The sequence below is a fragment of the Actinia tenebrosa genome, unplaced genomic scaffold (assembly GCF_029948245.1).
Source record: "Actinia tenebrosa isolate PJP-AT-01 unplaced genomic scaffold, QUT_ActTen_1.0 PGA_scaffold2__45_contigs__length_23673736, whole genome shotgun sequence".
Taxonomy (NCBI): Eukaryota; Metazoa; Cnidaria; class Anthozoa; order Actiniaria; family Actiniidae; genus Actinia; species Actinia tenebrosa.
The window spans coordinates 14,093,551-14,108,282 of record NW_028292579.1 but is presented as its reverse complement, the minus strand read 5'-3'; the positions used below and the strand labels follow the sequence as shown (position 1 = coordinate 14,108,282).

Sequence of the window (14,732 nt, the reverse complement as noted above, 5' to 3'; positions counted from 1 at the left end):
CAAAAGGGGGGAGGGGTGGGGTATTTCTTTTAAACTCGCTATATAAAGTAAATTGAATATATTAAATTCTTTGAAATAGTAATTTAAGCACTCAACTCGTGTACAGATCTTCGTTTTGATCTAAGAAACGATTTACAAAGGACTGATTAGTCATATGAGGTCGGGGGGGGGGGGGGCTGATTTCACTCCAAAAGTTTGAGGGTATTTCCTAAAACTGTCTATATAAAGTAGTAAAAATATAAATAAAAGCCATACGGTAATGATAAAGTTGATGAATAGCTCCTCATTAAAATAAACAATTTAAAAGGGATATCCATTGGTTTTGGGATGGGAGTGGAGGGGAATGTTTTTTAGAGGGGAGGGTATGAGACATTTTCTTCTTGAAATATACCTTTTCAATCTACTAATTAAGATATCTTTTCAACGCAAGATAGTTTTGGGTCTTACATATCACTCAATGTTATTTGCTGTGAAGCATTCGGGACATGCTGCATGGCTGGAGGGATATGATCTGGACCTGTTAGATCGAGAAGGAAAGCTTACCTCATCATATTACAGGTTAGCTAGTATTGGTGCACCCAGCGGAGCAATAACAAAGCTCTGTGCACGAGAGATTCGACTTCACACATTTGCATCGGTTACTGCAGCCTTTTTTGCATCCACATCTCAGCAGCTCGGCGCAGGCTTTTGACGCATCGGGCAGTGCACTCCAAACAGGATCCCAAGTCTTCTTCATGGTCCACCCCCAGCCTTCTGGCGGGGGAATGTTCTGCTGGGCCTCCATACAAGTTGTCCAAATCCCTCCCTGGTAAATAGCTCTTCGTGTGTGCTGTAACAACGCTTCCTTAATATGATTAAAAGTCAAATTAATTATTTAAGACCAAGTGATGTATTTCTCAAAAACTAATGCAGCTAGTCAGTTACGAGCAGCAAAACCTCTTGTACTTGTCTTCTTACCTGTGTTGGTGGAATATGTTCCAAGTTTCGGTTTTGCTTGGTGAACAGGTGACGCCGTGATTCATTGACACAACTGGTTGAGCTTGATTTGTCATACATGACCACAGTGAGACGTTCAAGAGTCTTGAAATGGGGTGACATTATGTCGATGGCATCAAATGGATTCTCCTTAATATGAATGAATGCATCGGTTGCTTCTTCATATGATTTCCAAGCCCCCCAAGCAGTCTGCTTCCCCCTACCAGAAAACGATGAAGTCGTATCACAGCCTGTAAAGGCATGGAAGAGTGGTAGGGCATTAGCCTTTCTCTCACCAAGCTTCTCGCAGATAGCATTAATATGGTAGCACCGATAGTACTTTCCCATGCCAAAGCCAACCCAAATATCAAGAGGGCCATAACTTCTCATCAACTGATAAAAATGTCCAGCAATGATTACGATAACATCAGTATCGACTGTGCGAACAAAAATGGATTTCTCGCCGTTTCTTAGGGCGTCCAGGATGTGTACAACTATCCTCGTGTCAGCTTCTTCCTGGTCACACACCTGCATGACACTCTCCCCACCTGACGTGACATTCACTCCTGAGGTGATATAGATCTTCTTGCCTTCATATGGGCAAACAAAGCTTCCAACTCGCTCTGACAAAAGTGCAAAGAGTTCTTCCTTATTTGTCGAATCAAGAAGAAAGTTTTTCCAGTCTCGAGGAAGTTTGGTATTCCCTCCAACTTTCTTTCTTCTGCCTTGACCTCGTTTCTCTCGTGTGGCCTCTTTTAAACTATCAGAACGGTACTCATCCCAAACGACATCAACTCGCTTTGACGAATGAAGCTCCCGAGTTAAGAAAGGTAAAAATACTCTTTCGACATACTGTGAAAACGTAGACGCCGGCCCAGGTAGCAATGCATGGACAAGAGCAGCACCATCAAAGATTTTTGTATCATAACTGGCTGGCGGGTCTTGCTGTGATGGTACTTCAAGGCATTTTAGAAGATCTGACTTCTTGCCGAAGCGCATTTTACCAAACTGAGACAATGATGGTGGATATGGCTGGTTCTCGTGTTTGAAGAAATCTTCAAGGTCTCCATCCCGGTTCTGACTGGCAATATATAGTCGACTGAACAAGCTACAATCGCTTTTAAGTACAGACAATTCCTTCGATGTTTTGGAGGAGGTTTTTGGTTTCTGGCGCTTGAACAAAGGTAAGGAATTCTTCTTGATCGGGTCGTTTATAGACACCTTCTTCTCTACGATCACATTGTGGACATAATCCTTGTATTTCGCGGATCCCATATCTTCGATTGTGCGCACAGTTATCGCAACAGATTCGTTTGCACAGTCGCGAGAGTCTAAAGCGATAAGTTCAGGAGAATCATCGATGAAGGGATTACCCATTTCAGAGATAGTGGCAGAGAGGTTTTTCACTTGCTTTTGAAAAAGTTTCTGCGAGGAGAGGCCTTGATCATGATGGGCGTAGCTACTTTCTTCTTCATTATCATCGTAATAAGGCAGGTCTACTTCAAACTCCTTGAGAAGTCTAGCCAGCTCAGGACCTGAAACCATCCATCTGGCAAAGGCTCCAGGGTTTTCTGTCAACCCAACGGCTCCCCCAGAACCCTTAACAAGAGCATTATTTTGCTCGTGTGCTTGGTCAACTGGAATGGAAGAGAACTTCTTCGCAGTTTTCTGGATAACCCAAAACTGTGACAGCTGCTGCTTGATTTCATCTGGCAATAACTTCATATCTTGAATGAAGACGGGCACCCATCGGGAATAGTTCACATGGTCTAACGCAAAAAACCACGGGGTTAATGCCTCCAGTACTTCTACAAAAAGATCAAACTTCCTTTCGCGGTGAGCTTTTATAAACACCAGGATCTTGATTTCCAGTTGCATTATAATATCCCAGAACTGAAAGGTAGGACTCTTCTTCATCATATTGGACCTCCATGACGCAAATGAATCTTCATCATCAAAATCTTCTGCTGATCGAAATGCATCTCTCTGCAGCTTGAAAAGAGCAACCACTGTGACCTGATGAGCATGTCTCGTTCGTGCTAGGTGAGACACTTTTAAGAAGGATTCTGACGTTCCAGACGACGCAACTCCGGCTTCTGTTAGCGCACTGGTCCAACCAGACCCATCGAGTAGATCGCCGCATAGGGCCCACAGAGCCATTTCAATGTGAAGGCCGCCTAGCATTGTTACATACATATTTTCGCCATATCTGTCCGGCCATTGCCACTGAATATACTTTGAAATGGCGTAAAGTGGTTGATCAATTGTCAGTACAGGAACCTGGTCTGGATTAAGAAACGATGTTGTGTTACGCAAGAGATCCATACCATGCTTTATCATTGATACCGATGCGGCTTTTTCATTGAACATTGGTAGAAGACTAGATATAGCAGGGTGTTCTTTGCTTGACTCTATTAGCGCAGCGTGATAGCCTGACCATGATACAAAGCTACCCTTGACAAGATTGCTTTCTAAGAGAGAAATACTTTGTTCAATCCAGCACTTTTCTTGTTGAACTTCACCAATGAGGTTTCCATTGGTTTCATGTGGATTGTTATTTCTGGTGTTAAGAGTAATTTTGGAAGTATTGATATTAACTGCTGGCACCGTCGCATAGTTGTCAGGAAGTGTAAAATCTTTTTCAAGATCTTCTTCTGACAGAGATACTGCAGGTCTCGATATCCCTGGTTTACCCTCAGTTGGAAATTGAAACACGCTTAAAGCAGTGCCATGAAAAGAACCTTGCGATGTGGTCGAAGAAGGGTTGTGATCGATATTGTCAAGTGCCCCAACTGTGTAAAGTCCACGACGTAGATTTGAGGGGCAAACAATGTTTTCAGCTCTAAACTGTCTACAAACTGATGATGCTAATCCATTTATAATCTCTGTAACCCTGTCGTAGGAAACACTTAGGCCTAATTGGTACAGGCTATCAACCAGCATTCTACTTCTGGTAAGAGTATGAATATTCAAACCCACATATATAGGGAGTGGCGGTTCTCGTGATCTGGAATGGCGTTTCTTTTTACTTGCTTGAGAGGCGCCTTTCTTGGAATTAAAAATTATCATCTGCGCAATTGTTAGACATGCTTGTGAAACATCTGAGGGTTGATCTTGGATGTTAGGCCCATTTAAGAGCAGGGATACAAAATATAACAAGTTGGGTGGTACGCTGTCAAATTGACATCCTTGCGTGAAGGTCCCTGAGAACTGAAAACCATCATTTTCAAACATTTCTCTTCTGATTAGTTTTGCCACACTCGTGAAATCCAGGGCCTCTGACTGAAAGTCTCGTGATTCTAGCTCCCTTTTCAAAAGTGATTTTAGAGCATCACTGAAAATTAAGATAACATTTCTACCATCTGACTGCTCCTTGAGATCTTCACAAAAGTGTCCAAGAATTTGATTCTTCAGACGGGTCTTGTTTACAGTCTTGACGATGTCGAATGCCTGCAGACGCTTAACATAGAGCTGATGGAGGTCAGAAAGCTTAAAGATACGAACGCCATTTTCTGCTGAATATTCCATATATGATATCAGTTCCGAGAAGGCTCGTGCTTCAGCAATTAATTCGCTTTCACCAGAGGAATTTTCAGCAGTACCCTTTTGCAGCAGCGACCTGTATCGGTTCTTGAAAGACCTCATGCAATTTCGGTGATATTTCGCTTCGCTTGCAATCATATCTGTGCCAGCCAATTTGGATAACAGCTCGACGTCCTCAAGCTCTGTGGCCATCATTTTCACTGTCTCATCTACTGTAAAAGTCGTCACTTGATGGAGGTCTTCATTTCCATCTCCACAGAAGATACAGACATCCTTGTCACAAGCATGACGTTTTGACGCTCTTCTGTCAGTTTCGGCGCCACCATCGTCACTTTTTCTTTTCTGTGCTGACAAAGCTTTATCCAGCTTTGTTTTTGAAAACTTTAAATGACATGATTTGTGCCAACTGGCTTTGTTGTTAATAAGGCATTGGGCATTCTCATCATCGTCTTTGAATGCCAATTTTATAGGTAAGGAATTGGCTTCTCTAAACTGAGATACGGTATGCAGAAATGTTTCATATGCATTCAAAGCAGTGCCATCATGAAAGCTATTAAGAGGGCATCGTAGTGGCTCTGAAGGCCGTTTTTCTTGACATATGCAACACAATGACCAGTCCATACAGGCATGAATTGCTGGATAAAATATCAATAAATTATAATAATTCTGCTGGTTTGTCAGCATTAACTTGGAACTATTCATTTAGAGTGATTACACTAAGCTATTACACACTAATAATCAATTATTATTTAAGAGGTTAAGTGCAATCACTCTACCTTATTTAACTAGGCAAATGCAATCAGGTGCAAAAAAATATTTTCAAGTTCGTCTGCTAAAAGTAGTCTGACCAAAAAAATAATGTCAAATTCTTAAACGAGTCAACCAAAAATCATGTATCTTACCTTAGAAGTAAATAAGAGATTGTTTAATGAAAATAATGCTCTAACACGAGCAATTTTTCAAGGTTAATTTTGAAACTTTACAGTCTGTGTAGTGACGATCACGATCAGTTAAAAAGACAAAATGGCCGCCTTAGTTTGTGATTTGTAGAGAAACTCTGCTGACCAGTTTACTGCAGCTTCACATTATTTGATGAAAAATACTCATAACTTTAATTTGCAGTATAATTTTTAAAACTTTTTTTCCAAGAAAATATTTAATAGCTTGATGTATTCTAAGAGAAATTACTGTAAAAATAAATATTCTTTAGCAGTACTTATACGAAACCCTTCCTGAAGAAACTCTCCCACCCCTTCCCCCAAAAAGCCATTACCCCTTCCCTCCCATCCCCAAACCACTGGATATCCCTTTTAAATTGTTTATTTTAATGAGGAAGACTATTCATCAACTTTATCATTACCGTATGGCTTTTATTTATATATTTACTACTTTATATAGCGAGTTAAAGAGAAATACCCCACCCCTCCCCCTTTTGGAGTGAAATCAGACCCCCCGACCTCGTTTCACTGGGCACCCCTTCTGAAATCGTTTGTTACATCAAAACGAAGTTCTTTGCCAAGTTTGGTGCTTTAGTCACCTCGGTCACGATTTTAGCATTTTTTGGGCCTAAGCAACTGGACTAATATTGCCTCAGCGCAACGAGGAATTTGGAGTGTCCGCTTCATGAAATTTTTTTGAAGCAGGCCATGGAAAGGGGCCCTGCAATGGTGTTGGGGGCACAAAGCCACCATCCAGGACTCAAACGACTTCTTTTCCTGGGCTCAAACGCAAACAAGCCACAGCATCATTAAATATCTATTTGTATCAAAGGAGGACTGTCAGGTTGCCCAAGCCGGCATCGAAGCGGTTGGTGTTTTACGTGCAGTGCTCGGCACTATGAAGGTTCACTCAGTAATAGCTCATCCCAAAATCGATGGGAATTTTGGTATAAGAAACACATCCTGCTTCTGTGGAAATTGTTTTGCTGATGGCAAATGTTGATTCAGCATGTGGTCAGAAGAAGAACCGAACAAAGTCTCTCAATCTAGCAGGTACTACAGACATTGACTATTGTAGTTATGTATATTTAGCAATTCTTATAAAGCCACAGTGGTGACTGGGTTGCTGCTGTGTACCACAAGAACTGGTACATTGGAACAGTGTTGGAGGTCAACATCAAAGACCACGACGTCTGAATTTCCTTTATGGCAAACAACAGAGGTCCGTCAGTTGGTTTCAAGTGGCCTAACCCTCCTGACGAGATCTGGGTCAGCTTTGACAAGATTCTTGGTGTCACTGAAAAGCAGGTTCCACTAGGAAGATCGAATCGGGTTTTTCATTTGAATAACGAAACAATTCACATGATTACTGATCTGTTCCAGCGCTGGTTGTTGGCCAATCACTAGTTTGTAATCACTAGTTTGTAATATCTGTTAAATTTTTTTAACTGTAGTCTAAATGCTTCCTTTTCCTCATTTAAGGGCATTTTGACAACCTTTGATTTTGAAGGAAAAAAGACCCTAGTGGCAGAAACGACCGGGTTACCTGAAAGAGATGTCTGAGTGGGCTAGGGTCCTAAAAGGAAAGTGAAAATAAGATGCTAGGTCGTGAGAGAGCGCTAATCTACATTGAAAATAATTATGGATTTAAAAGCTACAAAAAATGAAAATCATTCAAATTGCTCATTTGCTTAATCAGAACTAGAAAGCTTAAAGTGCATATCAAGGAAAAAAAATTATTTTCAAAATCACTTATATGTGAACAGTGTAGTAGTATGGTTGCAGTATTTTTGTTAGTGGTCTTCTCTTTTCAGATATATAGATATTTGAAATATCAATATGCAAATGAGATGACGTAATTTCCAGAATGTGTTAAACTTTGCAGTGTGATCTACAACAAGTGTTCTGAAGTGAAATAACCCAAAAGAGTACAGAGCCATATATTTCAGTTGTAAGGATGATTTGCAAATGAAAAAACAGCAGTACTTTCCAACAGCATTTTTGTATAATAAATTCGTCTTGAATTTACATAATCTCATTTGCATATTGATATTATAAATGTTTATATCTTTGAAAAGAGAACGGTGAGACAGGCTAGATTTATGAATTCTTAGTTTTGTCTCTATTTCATAAAAAAAAGAACTGGCTTTGTAATATTAACCTAAAACAGGTTCTCATAAAAAGGTTAAAACCTTAGCCTAACATCTTATTAACATTTACATTTAAATGGTTTTTTTTTTGTTAGTTCAGATTAATTATTACAGGTTGGAAATATAAAAATTAGGTGTTCAAATTTTTATCTTTTAGGCTCAGTAATCACTAGTTCTTGTTCTATTCACGCTATAAGTTTTATTTATGATAAAGAACTTCCTAGCAACATTTTGTGCCTTGATTATTTGCTAGCTATTTTTTCCCACTCAATTCTTGCTATCTCGTTTCTCAATAATTATTCTCGCTAGCTAGTTTTCGTCATATACTCTAGCACCCCTACCCATCCTTTACCATCTCAAGCCATCCTTAACCATACCTAGCCATCCTTCAACCATCCCAAGTCATCCTTGACCTTCTCAAGCAATCCCTAGCCATCCTTTCCTTTCTCCAGCCATCCTTTACCATCCCTAGCTATTCCTAGCATCTCTAACCATTCTTTACAACCCCTAGCCATCCTTTACCATCCCTAGCCATCCCTAGCCATGACAAAGGATGGCTAGGGAAGATAAAAGATGGCTAGGGATGGCTAGGGATGGCTAGGGATGGCTAGGGATGGCTAGGGATGACTAGGGATGACTAGGGATGGCTAGGGATAGCTAGTGATGGTTAGAGATGGCTAAGGATGGTTAGGGATGGTAAATGATGGCTAGGTATGGTTAGGGATGGCTAGGGATGGCTAGGGATGGCTAGGGATGGCTAGGGATGGCTAGGGATGACTAGGGATGGCTAGGGATGACTAGGGATGGCTAGGGATGGCTAGGGATGGTAAAGGATGGCTAGGGATAGCTAGGGACGGCTAGGGATGGCTAGGGATGACTAGGGATGGCTAGGGATGACTAGGGATGGCTAGGGATGGCTAGGGATGGTAAAGGATGGCTAGGGATAGCTAGGGACGGCTAGGGACGGCTAGGGACGGCTAGGGACGGCTAGGGACGGCTAGGGACGGCTAGGGACGGCTAGGGATGGCTAGGGATGGCTAAGGATGGCTAGGGATGACTAGGGATGACTAGGGATGGCTAGGGATGGTACGAAATGGTACGAGATGGCTAAGGATGGTTAGGGATGGTAAAGGATGGCTAGGGATGGCTAGGGATGGCTAGGGATAAGTACGGATGCCTAAGGATGCCTAGTGATGGCTAGGGATGGCTAGGGATGGCTAGCGATGGCTAGGGATGGCTAGGGATGGCTAGGGATGGCTAGGGATGGTAGAGGATGGTTAGGGATGGCTAAGGATGGTAAGGGATGTTAAAGGATGGCTAGGGATGGCTAGGGATGACTAAGGATGACTAAGGATGGCTAGGGATGGCTAGGGATGGCTAAGGATGGCTAGGGATGGCTAGGGATGGCTAGGGATGGCTAGGGATGGATAGGGATGGCTAGGGATAGCTAGGGATGGTTAGCGATGGCTAGGGATGGTAAAAGATGGTAAAGGATGGTAAAGGATGGCTAGGGATGGCTAGGGATGGCTAGGGATGGTTAGGGATGGTAAAGGATGGCTAGGTATGGCTAGGAATGGCTAGGGATGGCTATGGATGACTAAGGATACCTAGGGATGGCTAGGGATGGCTAGGGATGGCTAGGGATGGCTAGGGATGGCTAGGGATGGCTAGGGATGGCTAGGGATGGCTAGGGATGGCTAAGGATGGTAAAGGATGGCTAGGGATGGCTAGGGATGGCTAGGGATGGCTAGGGATGGCTAGGGATGGTTAGGGATGACTAAGGATGCCTAGGGATAGCTAGGGATGGTTAGAGATGGCTAGGGATGGCTAGGGATGGTTAGGGATGACTAAGGATGCCTAAGGATGGCTAGGGATTGCTAGGGATGGTTAGTGATGGCTAGGGATGGCTAGGGATAGCTAGGGATGGTTAGGGATGGCTAGGGATGACTAAGGATGCCTAGGGATGGCTAGGGATGGCTAGAGATGGCCAAGGATGGTAAAGGATGGCTAGGGATGGCTAGGGATGGCTAGGGATGGCTAAGGATGGCTAGGGATAGCTAGGGATGGTTGAGGATGGTTGAGGATGGTTGAGGATGGTAAGGGATGGTAAGGGATGGTAAGGGACGGTAAAGGATGGTAAGGGATGCCTAGGGATGGCTAGGGATGGCTAGGGATGGTAAAGGATGGCTAGGAATGGCTAGGAATGCCTAGGGATGGCTATGGATGACTAAGGATACCTAGGGATGGCTAGGGATGGCTAGGGATGGCTAGGGATGGTAAAAGATGGTAAAGGATGGTAAAGGATGGCTAGGGATGGATAGGGATGGTTAGGGATGGTAAAGGATGGCTAGGGATGGCTAGGAATGCCTAGGGATGGCTATGGATGACTAAGGATACCTAGGGATGGCTAGGGATGCCTAGGGATGGCTAGGGATGGCTAGGGATGGCTAGGGATGGCTAGGGATGGCTAGGGATGGCTAGGGATGGCTAGGGATGGCTAGGGATGGCTAGGGATGGCTAGGGATGACTAGGGATGGCTAGGGATGACTAGGGATGGCTAGGGATGGCTAGGGATGGTAAAGGATGGCTAGGGATCGCTAGGGATGGCTAGGGATGGCTAGGGATGGCTAGGGATGGCTAGGGATGGCTAGGGATGACTAAGGATGCCTAGGGATGGCTAGGGATGGCTAGAGATGGCTAGGGATGGCTAGGGATGGCTAGGGATGGCTAAGGATGGTTAGGGATGGTAAAGGATGGCTACGGATGGCTAGGGATGGCTAGGAATGGCTAGGGATGGCTAGGGATGACTAAGGATACCTAGGGATGGCTAGGGATGGCTAGGGATGGCTAGGGATGGCTAGGGATGGCTAGGGATGGTAAAGGATGGCTAGGGATGGCTAGGGATGGCTAGGGATGGCTAGGGATGGTTAGGGATGACTAAGGATGCCTAGGGATAGCTAGGGATGGTTAGAGATGGCTAGGGATGGCTAGGGATGGTTAGGGATGACTAAGGATGCCTAAGGATGCCTAGGGATAGCTAGGGATGGTTAGAGATGGCTAGGGATGGCTAGGGATAGCTAGGGATGGTTAGGGATGGCTAGGGATGGATAAGGATGCCTAGGGATGGCTAGGGATGGCTAGAGATGGCCAAGGATGGTAAAGGATGGCTAGGGATGGCTAGGGATGGCTAGGGATGGCTAGGGATGGCTAGGGATAGCTAGGGATGGTTGAGGATGGTTGAGGATGGTAAGGGATGGTAAGGGATGGTAAGGGATGGTAAAGGATGGTAAGGGATGCCTAGGGATGGCTAGGGATGGCTAGGGATGGCTAGGGATGGCTAGGGATGGCTAGGGATGGCTAGGGATGGTTAGGGATGGTAAAGGATGGCTAGGAATGGCTAGGAATGCCTAGGGATGGCTATGGATGACTAAGGATACCTAGGGATGGCTAGGCATGGCTAGGGATGGCTAGGGATGGCTAGGGATGGCTAGGGATGGATAGGGATGGCTAGGGATGGCTAGGGATGGCTAGGGATGGCTAGGGATGACTAGGGATGGCTAGGGATGGCTAGGGATGGCTAGGGATGGCTAGGGATGGCTAGGGATGGTAAAGGATGGCTAGGGATCGCTAGGGATGGCTAGGGATGGCTAGGGATGGCTAGGGATGGCTAGGGATGACTAAGGATGCCTAGGGATGGCTAGGGATGGCTAGAGATGGCTAGAGATGGCTAGAGATAGCTAGAGATGGCTAAGGATGGTAAAGGATGTCTAGGGGTGGCTAGGGATGTCTAGGGATGGCTAGGGATGGCTAAGGATGGTTAGGGATGGTAAAGGATGGATAGGGATGGGTAGGGATGGCTAGGAATGGCTAGGGATGGCTAGGGATGACTAAGGATACCTAGGGATGGCTAGGGATGGCTAGGGATGGCTAGGGATGGCTAGGAATGGCTAGGGATGGCTAGGGATGGCTAGGGATGGCTAAGGATGGTAAAGGATGGCTAAGGATGGCTAGGGATGGCTAGGGATGGCTAGGGATGGTTAGGGATGACTAAGGATGCCTAGGGATAGCTAGGGATGGCTAGGGATGGCTAGGGATGGCTAGGGATGGTTAGGGATGACTAAGGATGCCTAAGGATGCCTAGGGATAGCTAGGGATGGTTAGAGATGGCTAGGGATGGCTAGGGATGGCTAGGGATGGCTAGGGATGACTAAGGATGCCTAGGGATGGCTAGGGATGGCTAGAGATGGCCAAGGATGGTAAAGGATGGCTAGGGATGGCTAGGGATGGCTAGGGATGGCTAGGGATGGCTAGGGATGGCTAAGGATGGCTAGGGATAGCTAGGGATGGTTGAGGATGGTTGAGGATGGTAAGGGATGGTAAGGGATGGTAAGGGATGGTAAAGGATGGCTAGGGATGGCTAGGGATGGCTAGGGATGGCTAGGGATGGTAAAAGATGGCTAGGGATGGCTAAGGATGGTTAGGGATGGCTAGGGATGGCTAGGGATGGCTAGGGATGGCTAGGGATGGCTAGGGATGGCTAGGGATGGCTAGGGATGGCTAGGGATGGCTAGGGATGACTAGGGATGACTAAGGGTGACTAGGGGGCTAGGGATGGCTAGGGATGGCTAGGGATGGCTAGGGATGGCTAGGGATGGCTAGGGATGGCTAGGGATGGCTAGGGATGGCTAGGGATGGATAGGGATGGCTAGGGATGGCTAGGGATGGCTAGGGATGGCTAGGGATGGTTAGGGATGGTTAGGGATTGCTGTGGATGGCTAGAGAGGGTCAAGGATGGCTAGGGATGGCTAGAGATAGAAAAGGATTGTAAAGGATGGCTAGTCTATGAGATAATTTATAATAAAGAAATAAACTGTAAAAACTATTTAAGTTTGGTATAAATCTTTTTATGCTGAAACTTTGATGGAAATGGGGTGGCCCAATCTTTTACCCCTATCTGGTTTTCTGTGAAAATAACTAGCTTATAAAGACAAATTCAATTAATCGGTAATTTATAATAAAGAAATAAACTGTAAAACCTATTTAAGTTTGGTATAAATCTTTTTATGCTGAAACTTTGATGGAAATGAGGTGGCCCAATCTTTTACTCCTATCTGGTTTTCTGTGAAAATTACAAGCTTATAAAGACAAATTCAATTAATCAGTATTACCTGGATTTTTTGATTTCACTGTTCCAGCTTCGAAAATTTGCTCTTTTCGGTTTCATGTACATGTATCAATGTTCTCTCAGCACTGTTCATCTATAAATCAAAAATCGAAATGACCATTACCCTTTTATCAATATAGAGCTTACCAAAATTAACCTGAGAGACCATGAAACAATACATGTAGCTCCAAGTCAGTTTGTACTTGATGTGTCCATACATTTACTGTATTCCATGAAGTTCAAACTTGATGTGGAGCTATTGTTTTGGTGATTCAAGCAAATTCAGGAAACGTCTATTGTCTTTTAGTATAACTCTACTAATGATCTATCTGATCCTGTGCTCTGATTAGCTGAGCTGCAAGTTGTCTATTAGTGACAGATCACTAGCAAATAGCAGAATTTGAAGGTTTTGAAGACCAAATCAAAAGAACCTACACTCTAACTCGCTTTTTCAATCTAATTTCAAAATTGTATTTGTCCATTTATTTGATCATAAGGTTTAGAATAAAATTTGTTGACCTCTTGCCGTTATGGTCTAACCAACCATTAAGTACTTCCAGAAGATAACTATATCCCTACCATGGGTGGCATCTACTTTCTTACCCCCTTGTCTTCAGAAATTATCACAAAATCCTTCAAGGCCCCTGGCTAAAGGAATTCCATACATATTGCCCCCTCCCCCTTCAGAATTAATCAATCAATAAACTTTATTTAAAGAGGGTGACGTATTAATTAAGCCAGTGAGTTATCCAAATTACGGCCCTCCATATCCAAATGAATTCTTAGATTTTGGACTCCTGCTTATGTGTTGCGAAGCTACTATGCAATCAAAAGACTAGGATGTGATGAAACACTATGAAAAGCAGCTGGTTCTGATCTGCTCTTATCAAATTTACAGGTAACATTTAAAACACAATATGCCATTTTCGAGTTCCAAATTACCGCTGTGTTTCTCGATTACAGACTCATTTACGCAGGGTTAGCCTCAATTGTGTGCAGAATATTCATGTGTCCCAATCAAGGTGCGTGGAATTTCAAGGTGTTTTTATTGATGAAGTTGGGCATTCTTTACTTTATCGTTGGTATTTGTGAATATTTAGACACTGATACGAGGCTAAGCCTGAGTAAATGAGTCTGTAATCAAGGAACACAGCGGTAATTTGGAACTCGAAATGGTCTATTCTCCCCCTCCCTTTTGAAAACTAATAATTTACAATATCATGTTCAAACTCATCCAATGAAATATGTCTTGGCAAATAACATTATTAAAGCCTACAGATTTCTTTGATAACCTGATACAACCTCTGGGTTGATGAAAGTCAGAGCACGGCAAATTCAGATTGAATCAGAATTTTGCGTCAGGTTTAGCAGACGTAAGAAAACTGGTGAACCCGAAGAAAGCCCCTTAAATAACAGAGAGACCTAACAAACTCAGACACAAGTGATACAAAGTGCAGAAATTGAAATCCCCAAAGGTGAAATGCAAGCTTGCTCATAACACATTGCCACCATGGAATTGCTTTCCGTATTTTGGTTTACTTACTCATACAACATCAAGCATCTTCTGACAGCCATAAGAATATCAAATCGAGAAAAATGAGCTAATTCAAGTCCAACTGTTACCAAAACAAAAATAATACAGTTCAAATGAATAGATTCCTTCATGCAAGCAAGCTTAAAAACACACAGGAGATACCTATGCTACAGTGCCTCGTAAGGGACATACATAGTAATTTTTTTCAAGTGTTAAAACCATTTTTTAAAAGCAAATCCCAGAACCCCAGAAATAAACACACAGGGTGACCTCCGAAGCAATCTGGCATCTCAGATGCTGTGGAGGAGTCTGGGATTCTCAGATTCTGGGATCTGCAATAAAAAATGGTTTTTACACAAATTCTACGTCCCTCATGAGCCACTGTACTACGCAGAGCATAAAAGGAACTTTTAAATCACTATAGACAG

General features: G+C 43.6%; 1 protein-coding gene and 1 long non-coding RNA gene across 2 annotated transcripts in view; both read right to left on the bottom strand.

Annotated features, from left to right (window-relative positions):
• The window catches only part of LOC148909311 (uncharacterized), a 55,024-nt gene that overhangs the window by 26,046 nt on the left and 14,246 nt on the right, over positions 1–14,732 (bottom strand). Inside the window, exon 3 of the long non-coding RNA XR_016120492.1 lies at positions 12,775–12,864. This is a non-coding gene — a long non-coding RNA (uncharacterized LOC148909311). The remainder of the gene's footprint in view (positions 1–12,774; positions 12,865–14,732) is intronic.
• Positions 263–3,774, bottom strand: LOC148909312 (uncharacterized). Its single transcript, XM_089034575.1, has 2 exons — positions 958–3,774; positions 263–844 (listed from the first exon to the last, which is right to left on the bottom strand). The coding sequence occupies exons 1-2, from the start codon at positions 3,343–3,345 to the stop codon at positions 560–562; spliced, it is 2,673 nt and encodes an 890-aa protein (XP_088890701.1). The 5' UTR covers positions 3,346–3,774; the 3' UTR covers positions 263–559.